This window comes from Sturnus vulgaris, chromosome 22 (assembly GCF_052056855.1).
Source record: "Sturnus vulgaris isolate bStuVul1 chromosome 22, bStuVul1.hap1, whole genome shotgun sequence".
Taxonomy (NCBI): domain Eukaryota; kingdom Metazoa; phylum Chordata; class Aves; order Passeriformes; family Sturnidae; genus Sturnus; species Sturnus vulgaris.
This window is the reverse complement of record NC_142264.1, coordinates 1,488,418-1,501,096: the sequence shown is the minus strand read 5'-3', so window position 1 is coordinate 1,501,096 and position 12,679 is coordinate 1,488,418. Positions and strand designations below refer to the sequence as shown.

Here is a 12,679-nt window from a genome sequence, read left to right as displayed (position 1 = left end):
TTTATCTTTTAAGAAAATAAACATCCAGTTTTTCTAAGTAGCTAAAGACTAGGAATTGTCCAGATTTCTTTTTGGAGTGGAACTTGCCTTCTCTGGGCTTTTCTGGCACTGCTTCCAAGTCAAACCCCCAGAGGTACTTGTGTGCAGCAGCCCTTGTAAGCTGCAATCCGGTAATGCTCTATTCGCTTTCGCCTCTGTGAAGGAATGCATTCTGCTTGTTGCAGCATAAATGTGCTTTATGTTTGCATCTCCAAGTCGTCTCTGCTAACACTGCAGCCTCTGGGAGCCTGTCTCTCCTTTCTGCTGAGCTTGTTACCTGACTCAGGCACAACGGACCTTTGTGGTTTGGCATCCCAGGCTTCAGGAACCCCTTGAAGGCAATTTGCTCCCTGAAACCAGCCCCCCCAACCAGTCATTAGGCCGTCATTCCTGTTTACAGAGATAAGTCTTTATTGGAGCTATTGGAAGCAAATGGGACATGGTTCTGGTTTTATATACAGAGAAGTCTGTAGTGTTGGGTTACAACCAGTGGAAATGACCCGAGATTACAGTGCAGATCGTGTTGTGTACAGTCAGTAACAGTGGCTGGCGTACAAACCACAGCACAGAAGCCAAATGAAGCCAAGTGTAGGGGGTACAGCAGCACGGGAGGAAGCAACTGAAGGTACAAAGAGCGTTCCCTTTACATTTGCAGGCTTTTTTGGCTAGTGAGTAGATAACAGCTCAATTCAAAATTCACTGTGCAGTTATTTTTCTTCCCACTCAACTGCTACCAAATTTAGAAAATTCGAATGTTCAGATTACACTTTTGGTGCTATAAATAGCCACGGTTGTTGCCAAATTACTTTATTTGAGATTGCTTTATTTATAGTTGGGAATAGTTCAGTCATCATTGTTCTCTACTGATTACAGATTGGGAGAAAACTGAAGTATTTTGAAAGTAGTGTGTAATTAGACCACAAGGATCTCTTGTACTTCATTTGGAAGTTCAATTCTGGGTAACTTCTTTGAGAGAGATTTATTGGGAAGAAAGATGGATTCGTCCACCATATTACTAATTTGTGGAATTCGTTCATAGTATTTAAGGTTTAGATCGTTTATAGGTCATACTTCTTTTTATTCAATGCCATATCCAATCTTAGTTCAAAAATAAACACTCCATCCTCTGTGGATAAATAAATCCATCTCTTGGCTGCAGGTCAGACCTCTATTGGTGAAAGAGATTTAGAAAAATAGACCTTTTCTTTAACGTTTAATACGCTGACTCACAAAGGAAAAGTGAAATTCATTCAAGTCTAGAAACAAATACAGTACAAGTGATTTAGAGAATTGCATTCCTTCCTTTTACAAACTTGCTGAGCATGAAACACTGCCCCAAAGCACTGCCTCTGTCTTTTCCTTGTCTTGGAGAAGTAATTATCATCAGAAAAGTCACATCAGACTGCACTGCCAGATCTCCTGTCAGAAGGGCTGTGCCTCCTGAGGAGTCTTTGCTTAGGAATTCTTTAGATGCATGGATGGTGGTAGTTTGGGTTACACAAAGGTGATATTTTAGCCCAAATTAGCAGCAATTTTAATTGGTTTAGTTGATGGTGATTTTTGGTGGGTGGAAATTCAACCATTAAAAAAAAAGCCTGTGAGTTGGCCTTGGAAAGCACCAGCCTTTCCTCAAAATCTCCACTTCTGAGACTGCTTCCCATTGATGCCCTTCTCAGCAAGGGGCTGGTACATTTGGCAGTACAGGTTTCATGCTCAACTTTGTCACTAAGAACTGGACAGGACTTTAAAAAGCATACAGCCCACTGGGACTTGCTCTGCTGTAGTACTTCAGTGCTTTGGAGAGCCCCCACCCCAGCAGCGTTGCTCTCTGAGAAGTGCAAGTGTCCCAGGCTGGCTCTGGTGACATTCCGGAGCGGAAGCAGTAGTTAAGCACCAGTTACTGGCCCCTGCAGAGGCTCAAGAGAACAGAATTGCTTCGTAGAGAGCTGGTCGGCCTAAAAAGCTTAGTCAGTTTGATCAATAAATATTGACTTAGGGTTAGGATGAGAAATAAGACACTGCACCTTGGAATTGGAAGACAGAGTCAACTTCCTCCTTTTTCCAAAAGGAGACTGGCTCCAAAACATTTGTCCTTAAGGACCTCTGTGATGCCTGACAGATAACTCATTACGTGTGTATGAATGTACCTGTCCCCTTTTGCAGGGAGGGGTAAATGTATGACTGGACAAAGCTTGGAGGCTTTTTTCTGTGATATTTTTCTTTCAACCATCTGCTCTGTGTCATGTTGTCCCTGAAGGCATGGTTACCCACTCCTAAATTATGCAGCATTGCCCAGAGAATGGCTCTGTAGTTGAATATGCCCTCTGCAGTACAGCCTCCCTTTTCTTCCAGTGTATGTGGATTTCCACACAATAGATGTTATTAGCAAACTACACTTGTCTTTATCCTGTTATTTTGAGCAGGGAAACAGTGATATGAGTTCAAAAACACAGGAAAGAATCTGTACTGCGAATCAGGATTTGCGTAATTAAATTCATAGGATCACTAACTTTTCAAAAGCTGTACTGCTCTGAATGTTCTCTAGCCCACCGTTATTCTCCTTTGAGCAGAATGACTTTCCATCTGCTTAGAAAGAGTTCTTTGTGAAAATAATGACAGAAGAATAAATACTGTCTCTCATACCCTGACTTTGTTACATTACAGGACACCCTTACAAGACTCACATTCTGTTGGGAGTGCAGCAATACACACATTTCGGTATGCATAGATCATTAAATTGTAGCAGTGCCAGTAGTAAAGCAAAACTTGCCAAGATGTCCTGTTCCTCTTAATTAAGCTTGATTTATGTGTGCCTGTTGACTTAAGATGCAGTTAGTGTCCACTGCAGAGATGATGCAGTACCCTGAGTAACTTTGTATTGATTACGCTTACGCAAGCTTGTGCTTTTGCAAGAACACAGAAATGAAGCTCGAAGAAAATAAAGTACATCAGGTTGTTTCCATGGAACACTGTTAATCTATTCATAGCAGCTTCAAAGTATGAAGTTAAAACTTACCTTCTGCTCCACTCCCTTCGAAACAGATGAGTGCTATGATTAACACCCCTTTAGCTTAAAAAATAGAAGTGGATAGAATGTCAAAATACAATTTGCTGGTAAGATGAACCTACTTTGTCATAAGGAGTTACACCAATATTGGTGACCTGAAACATGTACATTACACAGGTCATTGTGGGAGCAGGATCTCCTTTGTTACCATGCTCCTCTGTGTAAAGGCAGCTTGTCTAGAATACTGTGGGCATTGCAGAAATAACTAACTACTATTCCTTCTGAGCAAATTACTCTTATTCCTTTCCCTCCCAAAATTCAAATGAATGCTTTGTATACTGCCTGGAACTATCTCCCTGTTTTGGGTAGGGCTGCAGCAGGAAACAAAATCTGTCCATGAGATTTCTCGCATTCCTCCTCTGGAAAACCAGCAATCCTGGACTTGTTTACTGAACAGAAAAAATAAATTCATCTCCTGTAGCAACATCATTAACAGATTTTAGCCTGCTGTATGGATAGCTTAAACCTCTTACCTGATTTCTCACTAACTATTGAAAAAGCAATCCCAGCTCCCCCTGCCCATAGTACACAAGGCCGCTGGCTTTCCCCAGCACACATAAACCTCCTGGTTTTACCACAGACTCTCTTAATGGACTTGGAAAAGGCAGTGCAACTTTTCCTCCAACTTCTATGATGCTCTACTTCTAAAATTGCAGAATGATACTCACTTCCATTGTTATCTTTTCTCTCTCTCACCTCAGTGTATTCTGCCAGAACCAGATGCATTCAGAAATTCTGTGTTGAAGCTGATGCTGCACTACACCTCATGAACTGCAAAGCAGCATAAGGCAGCTGGAGCTTCTAGATCCTGATTAGAGGTATGAATGAGGCTTAAGTTTAATTAATTCAAAATTAACTGCAGCTCTTACTCATTCCAACTGTCTTGCACTAACCAATGAAGGATAACCAGTTACATTCAATTAATGCCTTTTAAAATTAAGTGTTAATTATTCTGGTAAAGATAACAGTCCAGAGGTTTTCACAAACATGCGGTTCTGGCTGGTGAGAAAACATTTCAAAGTTGTTTACTTACACAGCATAGAAGAGACTGCAGCTTTAGTTCTCTTACTACCCCAAACCTTTGAAGTTAGAAATCAGATAAATTCAGTCTCAGAAAAGTTCAGTCTCTGCAGTTAAAATTTGTAAATGTTCTTTACATTCTTATAACTCTCACTTCTTGATGGATTACTAATTAATCATGGAAGATTACTCCCCCTGAGAAGACTTCAGTCTGTGCAAGAGTTTCTATAGACTAGGCTTGATGGGTTCTTTTCAAGTACACAGCTACTGAACTACCTGTGATACAGTATATATGACCTTAAATTGTACAGAGTTAAGGCACCAAATACAAGATAAAACAACATCCAAAATGAGAGATATGCTTTAGAACTGCACATCTCCCCACAACACTTTTGGACATTGAGCTCCTCAAAAACATCAAGGTAAACAATATGGTCTGAATGTTTCATGCAATCTCAGGAACTGGAGGAAAAAACCCCACGTTACTGAATTTAAACGTTACTGGCTAAACTTTTCTCTTAACTAACTCACAGAAAAGCACTGCCTTGCCTACACAGCATCAGATGGGTCTGGGAGGAAGAGCTCCCTTTCTCCTAAGAAACTCTAGAGAGAGGAGTGGACAGAGGAACAGACAGATGTGTTCTTCTTGTGCTTTTGTATTGTCTCACATGTCAGTTACAAACCAACAAGTGAATTCCATATCTATGAGCAGAAAAAGCAAGCACGAGAATAGCTGGACATAAATAGGTGAGGATTCAGATAATACAAATAAAGCTAAGGAGACATCACCCTGGGGTTAAGTAATAGAACAGTTTAGTGATGACAGTTCTCTTAATGCCAAAAACTTAACCACTGGCTTAAATGGTTTATGTTCAAAAGAAAGTGCACGTGAAACTGCTGCTGTGGTCCACAGGCACAGGACCTCAGTGCTGGGTTTCTCTGGTGAAGTGCTCTGAAATGACTTTAGCAGAATTTCCACTTCCAGTGGAATGAAACCAACAAGCCATTAGACAAGCTGTCTCCTGTACTAGGACAGCAGATTCAGCTACCCTGTCTCTTTGCTCTGCTTTAAACAAGTCAATAAAATATCTCATTTTTCACTGGATTATTCAGCAGGAAGCCCAAGAGGGTCTGTGTGCTGAACATTCGAGCTGAGTTACTGTTTTTTGAGACAGAACAGCCGTTCCTAACAGAGCTCCTCAGTGTGCCCAGCACAGAGCTCATTTTCATTCTTTTGATGCCAGAGAGGAGACATCTTAGTCAGCTTCATGACTGAGAACAGCAGTCTGAATTTCATGTTGACACATCTCATCCTGTATCCAAAGGAATCCACAGCAGCAGAGCTCCCGTGCTGTTTCCCAAGCCACCGGAAATAGGAGCTGTTTTTGTCAGCTGCTTTGTGACTTGGAACTCAGTGAGGCTGGGACATAGTTTTCCCTTCATTAAGTAACAGGCAACTGTCTTAGAATTTAGCTGAAGGCGAGAAGTTCTAATTCTGAGTGAGCATATCTCAGTATACCGAGCACAAGAGGCAGAAGGAAACTTGTAATTTTGTCTGAGTAAAAACTGAAATTCTGTCTCGTCATTTATACAGATCTGGAAGGACATTCAGCAATCCTTCCTCTAGACTGGCTCAGAAATACAGATGCAGAATTACAAATGAAGCAAGGGACTTTGTTTCAGGGAGTTGGTGGCAGAAAAACCAGGGAGTGCCACACTCACTCTCCAAGGGACATTGCCAGGGCTGGATCAGAGATGGTATGTTAAAGCTGCTCACATTTATTGCTGTCTTGGAGATAAAGAAGTGACAAGAGAATGATGTCCCATAGCTGAACAGCCAACAAACAAAAGAGTTTTTTCCTAGACTACTTGAAAAATTTTCATGCCCCTTCCTCCTGCATTTTCTATGTCCTAATATTCTGAGGAACTTGTTGTCAGAGAAATTGTTCTCAATAGCTCAATGAAAGCAAAAAGCCTCAAATAATTTTAGATTTGTGCACTTTCCCCCAATTAAGTTCTTTCAGGGGCTTGAGGGCACACTTTTATTAAGACACGCTTTAAATCTTTTTTTCCTACCAGAAGGCAAGTGTTCTCAAAGAAAGAATCCTTGTCTCCAGAGATGAGAGATGATACTGGAGCAGTTTTCAGATCCTTGTTAATGAGTAGTAATAGTCCTCTGGCACATGAATAAGTTGAAATATTTGTAGGAAAACTAGTTTCTCTGAAGTGCTTCACAGTCTGATTAAAAGTTTTTAAGAATCTAGATACTTACATGTAACAATTTCATAATTTGAGAGAATCAGTTATTTACTGGGATACTAGAAGATGATCAGAAAAGATAGGGCAGGAGGACAGAATTCACAGAAGCAAAAATATTTAACAGCAGTGAAAGTTGTGGCAGCAGCATTTACAGCTCATGAAGTGGGGAGCCATGACAATTGCTGAATCATCTAATTAGCTCACACTGGCTACACGACAGCAAATTAGACAGATTAGGAACCACCTACCCAGGCACTAAATTGCCTTTGTGAGGGTTGGATTGTGCACTGTGTCCAACAGAAATTGCTTGGGCAACCGAGGCCTCGTGTTACACATTCCCTTCAGGAGCATAGGCTGGCCTCCCTCCATGCAACTGGCGAAACGCCCAGCAATAAGGTCACCGTGTTCCAGCTCCTCTATGTGTGCTTAAGGAAGACAGCAAGCACTGGCACACAGAGAACACCATGGCAGGAAGCACCACATATCATGCTTTGAGCTAGCCAAGCCCTCCAAACCAGCCTGGTTATTCTGAAGCCTTCTCTAGGTAGAGCTTGCCTGGAGGAATCTCATGTGACTGGCTAGGTAGGACTGAAGCAGACCCCTAAAGCTGTGGGTGTTATTCCAAAGTCAGTGGTGATGCCATTCATTTCCAGTCTAGAGAACACATTAAACAGGTTGGTTCTTTATTGTAAATTGCTGGCTTTTAATCCTTTAAGTGCCAGACACCATCTCCCAAAATACACACGATCATCTGGTTAGCTAAAACGAGAGTTAAGGTGGGTAGTGTATAGGCACAGACTTTCCCTGCTCTGCTATTTATAGATGTACTAATTGAAAGGAACTTTTTCAGAATTCTTTTCCATGAACCAGAAATTCAAACTGTAAAATACCATTTCTGCTCCACTTAAAAGGTACTCCAGAATTGGTAATGCTACTGGCAGCTGCACAGAGCATACAGAACCAGATTTACGTGTTTGGCTCTTGAGTACATGCAGAAAGACAAAGCTCAGTAGCTGTAACAGACCTCCAGCCTCACAGAAAAGGCAATTCAGACCAAGCTCCTATGAGGAGGCTTTTATAAGGAAACCTACAAGTATTATGCAGAAGAAATGAGTTTCTAGTTCTGCCTTAGCAAAACTGTGCTTGTTGCAACATTGATGAAGCAGATGTTACCCAAATTACTCATCAGATAATAGCCTGATATTAGGCTAAAGCCTTCTGATAGAATTGGCTGCTCTCTCAAACACGAATACATCAGGCACTTCAGAGCCTACTCTTCCATACATGGGGCTATTTTGCTCAAGTTCCAGATCAATGAGAGGGGTTCCCAGGCAATCATGCACCTTGGGGTCTCATCTCTGATTCCAAGTGGCTGTAGAACCCAGGATTTAGGAATCTTAAGTACACTGTGTGTTTCACATACCACAAAATGGTTCTCTCCTACTGAAAAGGGAGGCAGCGAAGGCAAGGGGCCATCTCAGACATAAATACTGCAATGCTTTACTGCGTGAAAAACAGCAGGGTGTTAGAGAAATCTAGAGAAAAAAGATGCAACAAAGTTGAGATCATTAAGAAAAGACAGCAGGAGAGTGGAAAGCTTAGATTTTAAGAGTTAAAAGAGTGATGACAGAAAAATACAGAAATTCACAGTTAAAGCAATTCTGCTGGAAAGAAGTATAGATGGATTAAGCTGCCAAGCACGGTCCACAAAGAAGCAGATCAAATGAGAGTCAGCAAGATGTTTATTATCAGTCCTTGAAGTGGACAGTACTTGTCAGGTTGACAGCAGTTAAGCTTAGGAAAGGAATATTCAGGAGAAGTTCATTATAATGCACCTTGATGCATATAATATCCTATTTGAAGGAGCAGAGCAGCCTGCTGCTCCAGGATCAGCACTGCTGGGCCTGCCAGGCTCTAAAAGGGACTGGACTGTAGAAGAGCTGCAAATCCAGCCCTGAGTTTGCACCTTGAAGGTAAGAGCAGATGGAAACCTGCCCCCTGAACAGGAAGGACGTTGTCCTGCAGATGTCATGGAAGGATTGTGTGCTTCCATGGCTAGGCCCTGGAACAGCTCCTCAGCTCCAGGTGCAAGTTCCTGCCCACAGGAGCAAAGCTGACACTATTGAACAGCTCTTTTTCTCTTCCCTATGAATTATATCCACATCTATCCTGAGGAATGGATAAACTATACATGCAGTTACTTAGTGAATTTCACGATTCAATATTAAAATCAAATATAGTTTATATTTGCTGTTAGTGTTTTGATGCAGACCTTTGGGCTTGATACACCACTACATAATCTGTAGCAAGTGGTTTTCTGTTTGACACCAGTGTCAGCTGTTACTGGTCAGGGGTTGTTCATGTTTTCATCTCTGAATTGAGACCCTAAAATGCTAATACATTAGCAGCAACTTGCTCCCTTTTGCTTTTTTATTTTTTAACCGTTTTTATATAAAAAGAGTTGTTTCCAGCAACTTCAAGTACTGCAAGTACTGCACTTCTGGAGTACTGTACTATGCAACTTTGCATAACGCAAGGTTTAAAAGACAAATAAAAAAATAGTACTTTAAAACGACACATATCATGTGCACCAATAGGTCATAATCCAAACCCATCTGAATCTAAGTAAAATATTGTTAAAACATTCACTACAGAACTAAAAACAATTATTTATGGATGGCTGTATCCTAATTTCTAGGTGTAGAAAACTACAGCTAAGCAAAGGATTCACACAGAGATAAATCCCTGCCTGCCTGCCCTCCTGTCCTGCACTGCACCCACAGGAGGGAAGCAAACCTGGCTGTTTCCTGAATTAATTTGGCCTAATGTAACTTGATCTCTGCCCATTTTAACTTACATTTTAAATATCATCAAAGTTGTTAATTCTTCATTTGGAGTTTAGATTTAATAATTTAGGGAAATCATTTCTCTCGTTATTGTATCATGCATTGCACATGGCCAGAACCAAAGTGTGGCATTCAGAGCAGGCCATGGCCTGGCTTTGGTACCTACCCAAATGTGTCCACAGGGATGCAAGGAATGCAGTGCCTGACACAGCAGTATCAACACAGCTTTTTATGCTACACAGGAGAAAAATCACAGTCTGTTGATAAAACCAAACAATTTCTTAAGCGTTAGTTAATATTTTCTTTTTTAACTGAAACTGGAGTATTTGAATTGGCCTTAATACAAAGTTGGGATTCAGACCTATGTATTAGCTCTTCAAACACTGAGTTAACAAGACATAATAAAAACGTGCCACATACAAGATTGTCACAGGTATATGAGATTTTTAGAAAAAAAGCAATAAAAATATTCTTTAAGCTGAAAATAAAATCTCTTACCTTTTATATCACGATCTCAGCTTACAGTCACTACATTTCTGCTTATTTTATACAAGTGCATATGGCTATGAAGGTCCGGAGAGAATGAGAATAAAGTGGAATTAACCTGCTGAAAACTGCTTAGAAGTCTTAAGCTGCAACATATAGATGTTCCAATACCATTTAAAAAAACATTCACCTTTCAGTTATTGCTGATTGACAATCTCAAAATATCAACATACAAATATTCAAGAGGGAAAAAACGTAGTAAATTTAGAGCAGCAAAGGTTTTTGAACTGGATATTTGCCAAATACTGTGTTTTCCTATCATTTGGTGATGATTTTAAGAGACACAAAAGTAATCCACTTGATTTTCAAGTTCAGGCCTACCATTTTTGTGCCTCATATCAATGGTGTGGGGAAGAGAGAGAATATATCATTCAGTTACATTTTGGAAAAAAATATATGTTCTATTTCTTGTGCCATTTTGCTACATTTCATGTCTGCTGACATGCACAATGGTACAAAGCACTGCTGCTTCAGGAGTGACCATTGCACAGCTCTGTAGCAACTTTTATAGGAAACATGCAAATACAGTGTAGTATTAAAATTCTGAAGGATTTCAATAGTGAAAGTAAAGGCAGATTTCAGTGCTTGAAGCAGCACTCGACCCGGGTTGTGCCTTGATTTGGTGTTTGGTTTTCCCCCCTCAACGCTCCAGTCCTTCCCCTTCTAGTGTAAAGAAATAACCAGGAGTATATACACATCTATTGCTATGTACCCAAAGAGAGGACTGTGGCTTGGACTAAGTATTGCTTTTCATTACATGGAGCAAAGTTCAAGAAGTGAAAAAACCACTTTGGAAAAAAAAAAAAAAGAAAAAAGCTCAGATTCCATGTCTGAAGTTGAGAAACCTCAAAACGAGCCACGTTTTTCTTGCTTTTAAGACATGTACAAAATGCCATTTGAAGCCACACAACCTGATGGTTCTAGAAGTCAGAGAAGAAATCTTGAGGGCCCAAGTGAATAATAAAAGGTGCGATGCTGAGAGGCTGGCAATAGGGACTGTCAATGAAAAAACCACCTACAGTGGGAGAAGAGCAGAGAAGCAAAAACCTGACGTTAATTTCTGAGACTGGCTGAAGCTAAAGCTCCATTTAAATTTCTCTGCTCTTTCAGCTGCAAGTGGAATTTTCATTGTAAAATGGGCACTTTGAATTCTTTGAAGGTATTGAAACATCTAACACTTCCAAGGTTACCACTTTCTAAACAAAGAACTGACAGCTCATTCATTTTTTCAGTAAAGCAGAGAAATGTAAAATATGCAGCAAGGGGGCAAGTTTACAATGTGGTTAGTAACTCCCAACAAATGACAAAAAATAAAAAATGACTTCTATAAATCATCTGAAATGACTGCCATCATGTTGGAAAAGAGCATAGCGCCCTTCTTGTCTTTGAAATAAGAACAAGTTTTTGGCTTACAAATGTTCATTGTATAGAATTGGTTCACGGAATATTTTGTTTGGAATTTTACAAAACTGGGGATTCAGAAAAAAAAAAAAGGAAACTACAAACAGTTGCCAATCAGGGGAACTCCAGAAGAGAGGGGGCGAAAAAAAATGTGTGCGGAGGAAAGATTCCTTTAATGAATATTTGATTAACAAAAATGGGCTCTGATCAGCCATGCTTTTTCTGCTCCGTGATGGCTTCCTTTCATCCATAGGCCAGCAAAACAGATCAGTGATTTGTGAGCACCTCTCAATTTGGCTCCATCCCCGGCCCTGCTCTGAGTTCCGTGGTGACACCAGGCTCACCCTCCCGGGCCGCCCTGTAGGTTTTATTAAAGTACCACCGACACCAAACGGAAGCGAGAGCTACGGCAGGAGAGAACCGAGGAAATGGAAACACATTCCTAAGCACAGATACTTAGCTTAAGAATAACAGCTGCAGTTAATTCCAGGGAAAGCAGCTTGTTCTATAAGCCACCCCTTATTCAGCTTTTCTAATATTTCTCTCCTTCGGAGGGGGCTGTGGGGAGGAGGAACTTTACGTTGCTTTAAGCACCGCTCTTACAACACCCTCAACACAGGCACAGCTCCCCTTGCCTCAGCAGCAGCGTCTGTTAGAGAACTGGGAATAAAGGCAAATCTTTGGAAGAGCAGCAACTAAAGCAGCCTATGGAAAAGCAACGGGCAAGGGCTGAGGAGAGAGTGCAGCCACCAGTGCTGCTTCTTTGTGGGGTGATACCTTAATAAAGACACTGGATTCCCTTGTTAGAGCCCGCAGCAATCCATGGAGACTCCAATCCGGGAGCTGGGGCCTATCCTGGAATTTCAGACAGGTGCACACACTCCTCATCAAAAAGAGGGCTCTGCCTTTGAGCACCAACTCTTAAAAAAGTACTGGCCTATGGCTGAAGTGTGTCACTTTTCACAGCAGCACTCAACAAGAACTGGGACAATTAAATAGCAAGTTTTCATGGGGACCTTGTTGCTGCTTTAGATTCTTATAAATGTAAGGGGGAAAAGGAGAACCTTTGGTTTAATATACAATTGACAAATAAAATGCTTTCTGTAGAAATGGTGGATGGAAAATCAAGGGTGGGCAGACAATCTTAAAAGTGAAGAAGGCCACAAGAACAAGTGGAATTTTTTTTCTTTTTTTTTCTCTCTTTTTTTTTTTTGTTTTTTGGTAAAAACAGAAAAGAAAGGAAAACATGTAGCTTTTGAGCTCTAAAGAACCTGGTTGTAACATTATTGTTGTCCTTTCTCTGGGCAATACAGGTGTAAGGTGTATCCCTGGAATTGTATCCTTCTGTGGGAACTTCCTTTAATACTTGTTTAATACTTGTTTCACAGAATGCAGCCTTATACAGAGACAGACTAATTCCCTTTGTTTCATTTGTTTTTCAGCATTTTGTGTATGAGTGAAAAGTCTTCTTGGATAATTAAGACTGTGTCTAAAATCACAG

The 12,679-nt window shown here is 40.7% G+C and overlaps 1 protein-coding gene across 4 annotated transcripts in view; it reads right to left on the bottom strand.

The window, feature by feature from the left end:
• Positions 1-426: 426 nt before the first annotated feature.
• Positions 427-12,679, bottom strand: part of STRBP (spermatid perinuclear RNA binding protein) — a 36,793-nt gene continuing 24,540 nt past the window's right edge. For 2 of the 4 annotated variants that reach the window (XM_014879996.2, XM_088177362.1), the window contains exon 17: positions 9,801-10,792. In XM_014879996.2, coding sequence (XP_014735482.1) covers positions 10,698-10,792 — 95 coding nt within the window. In that variant the 3' untranslated portion in view covers positions 9,801-10,697. The other 2 variants (XM_088177363.1, XM_014879999.2) reach the window with 2 other exon arrangements.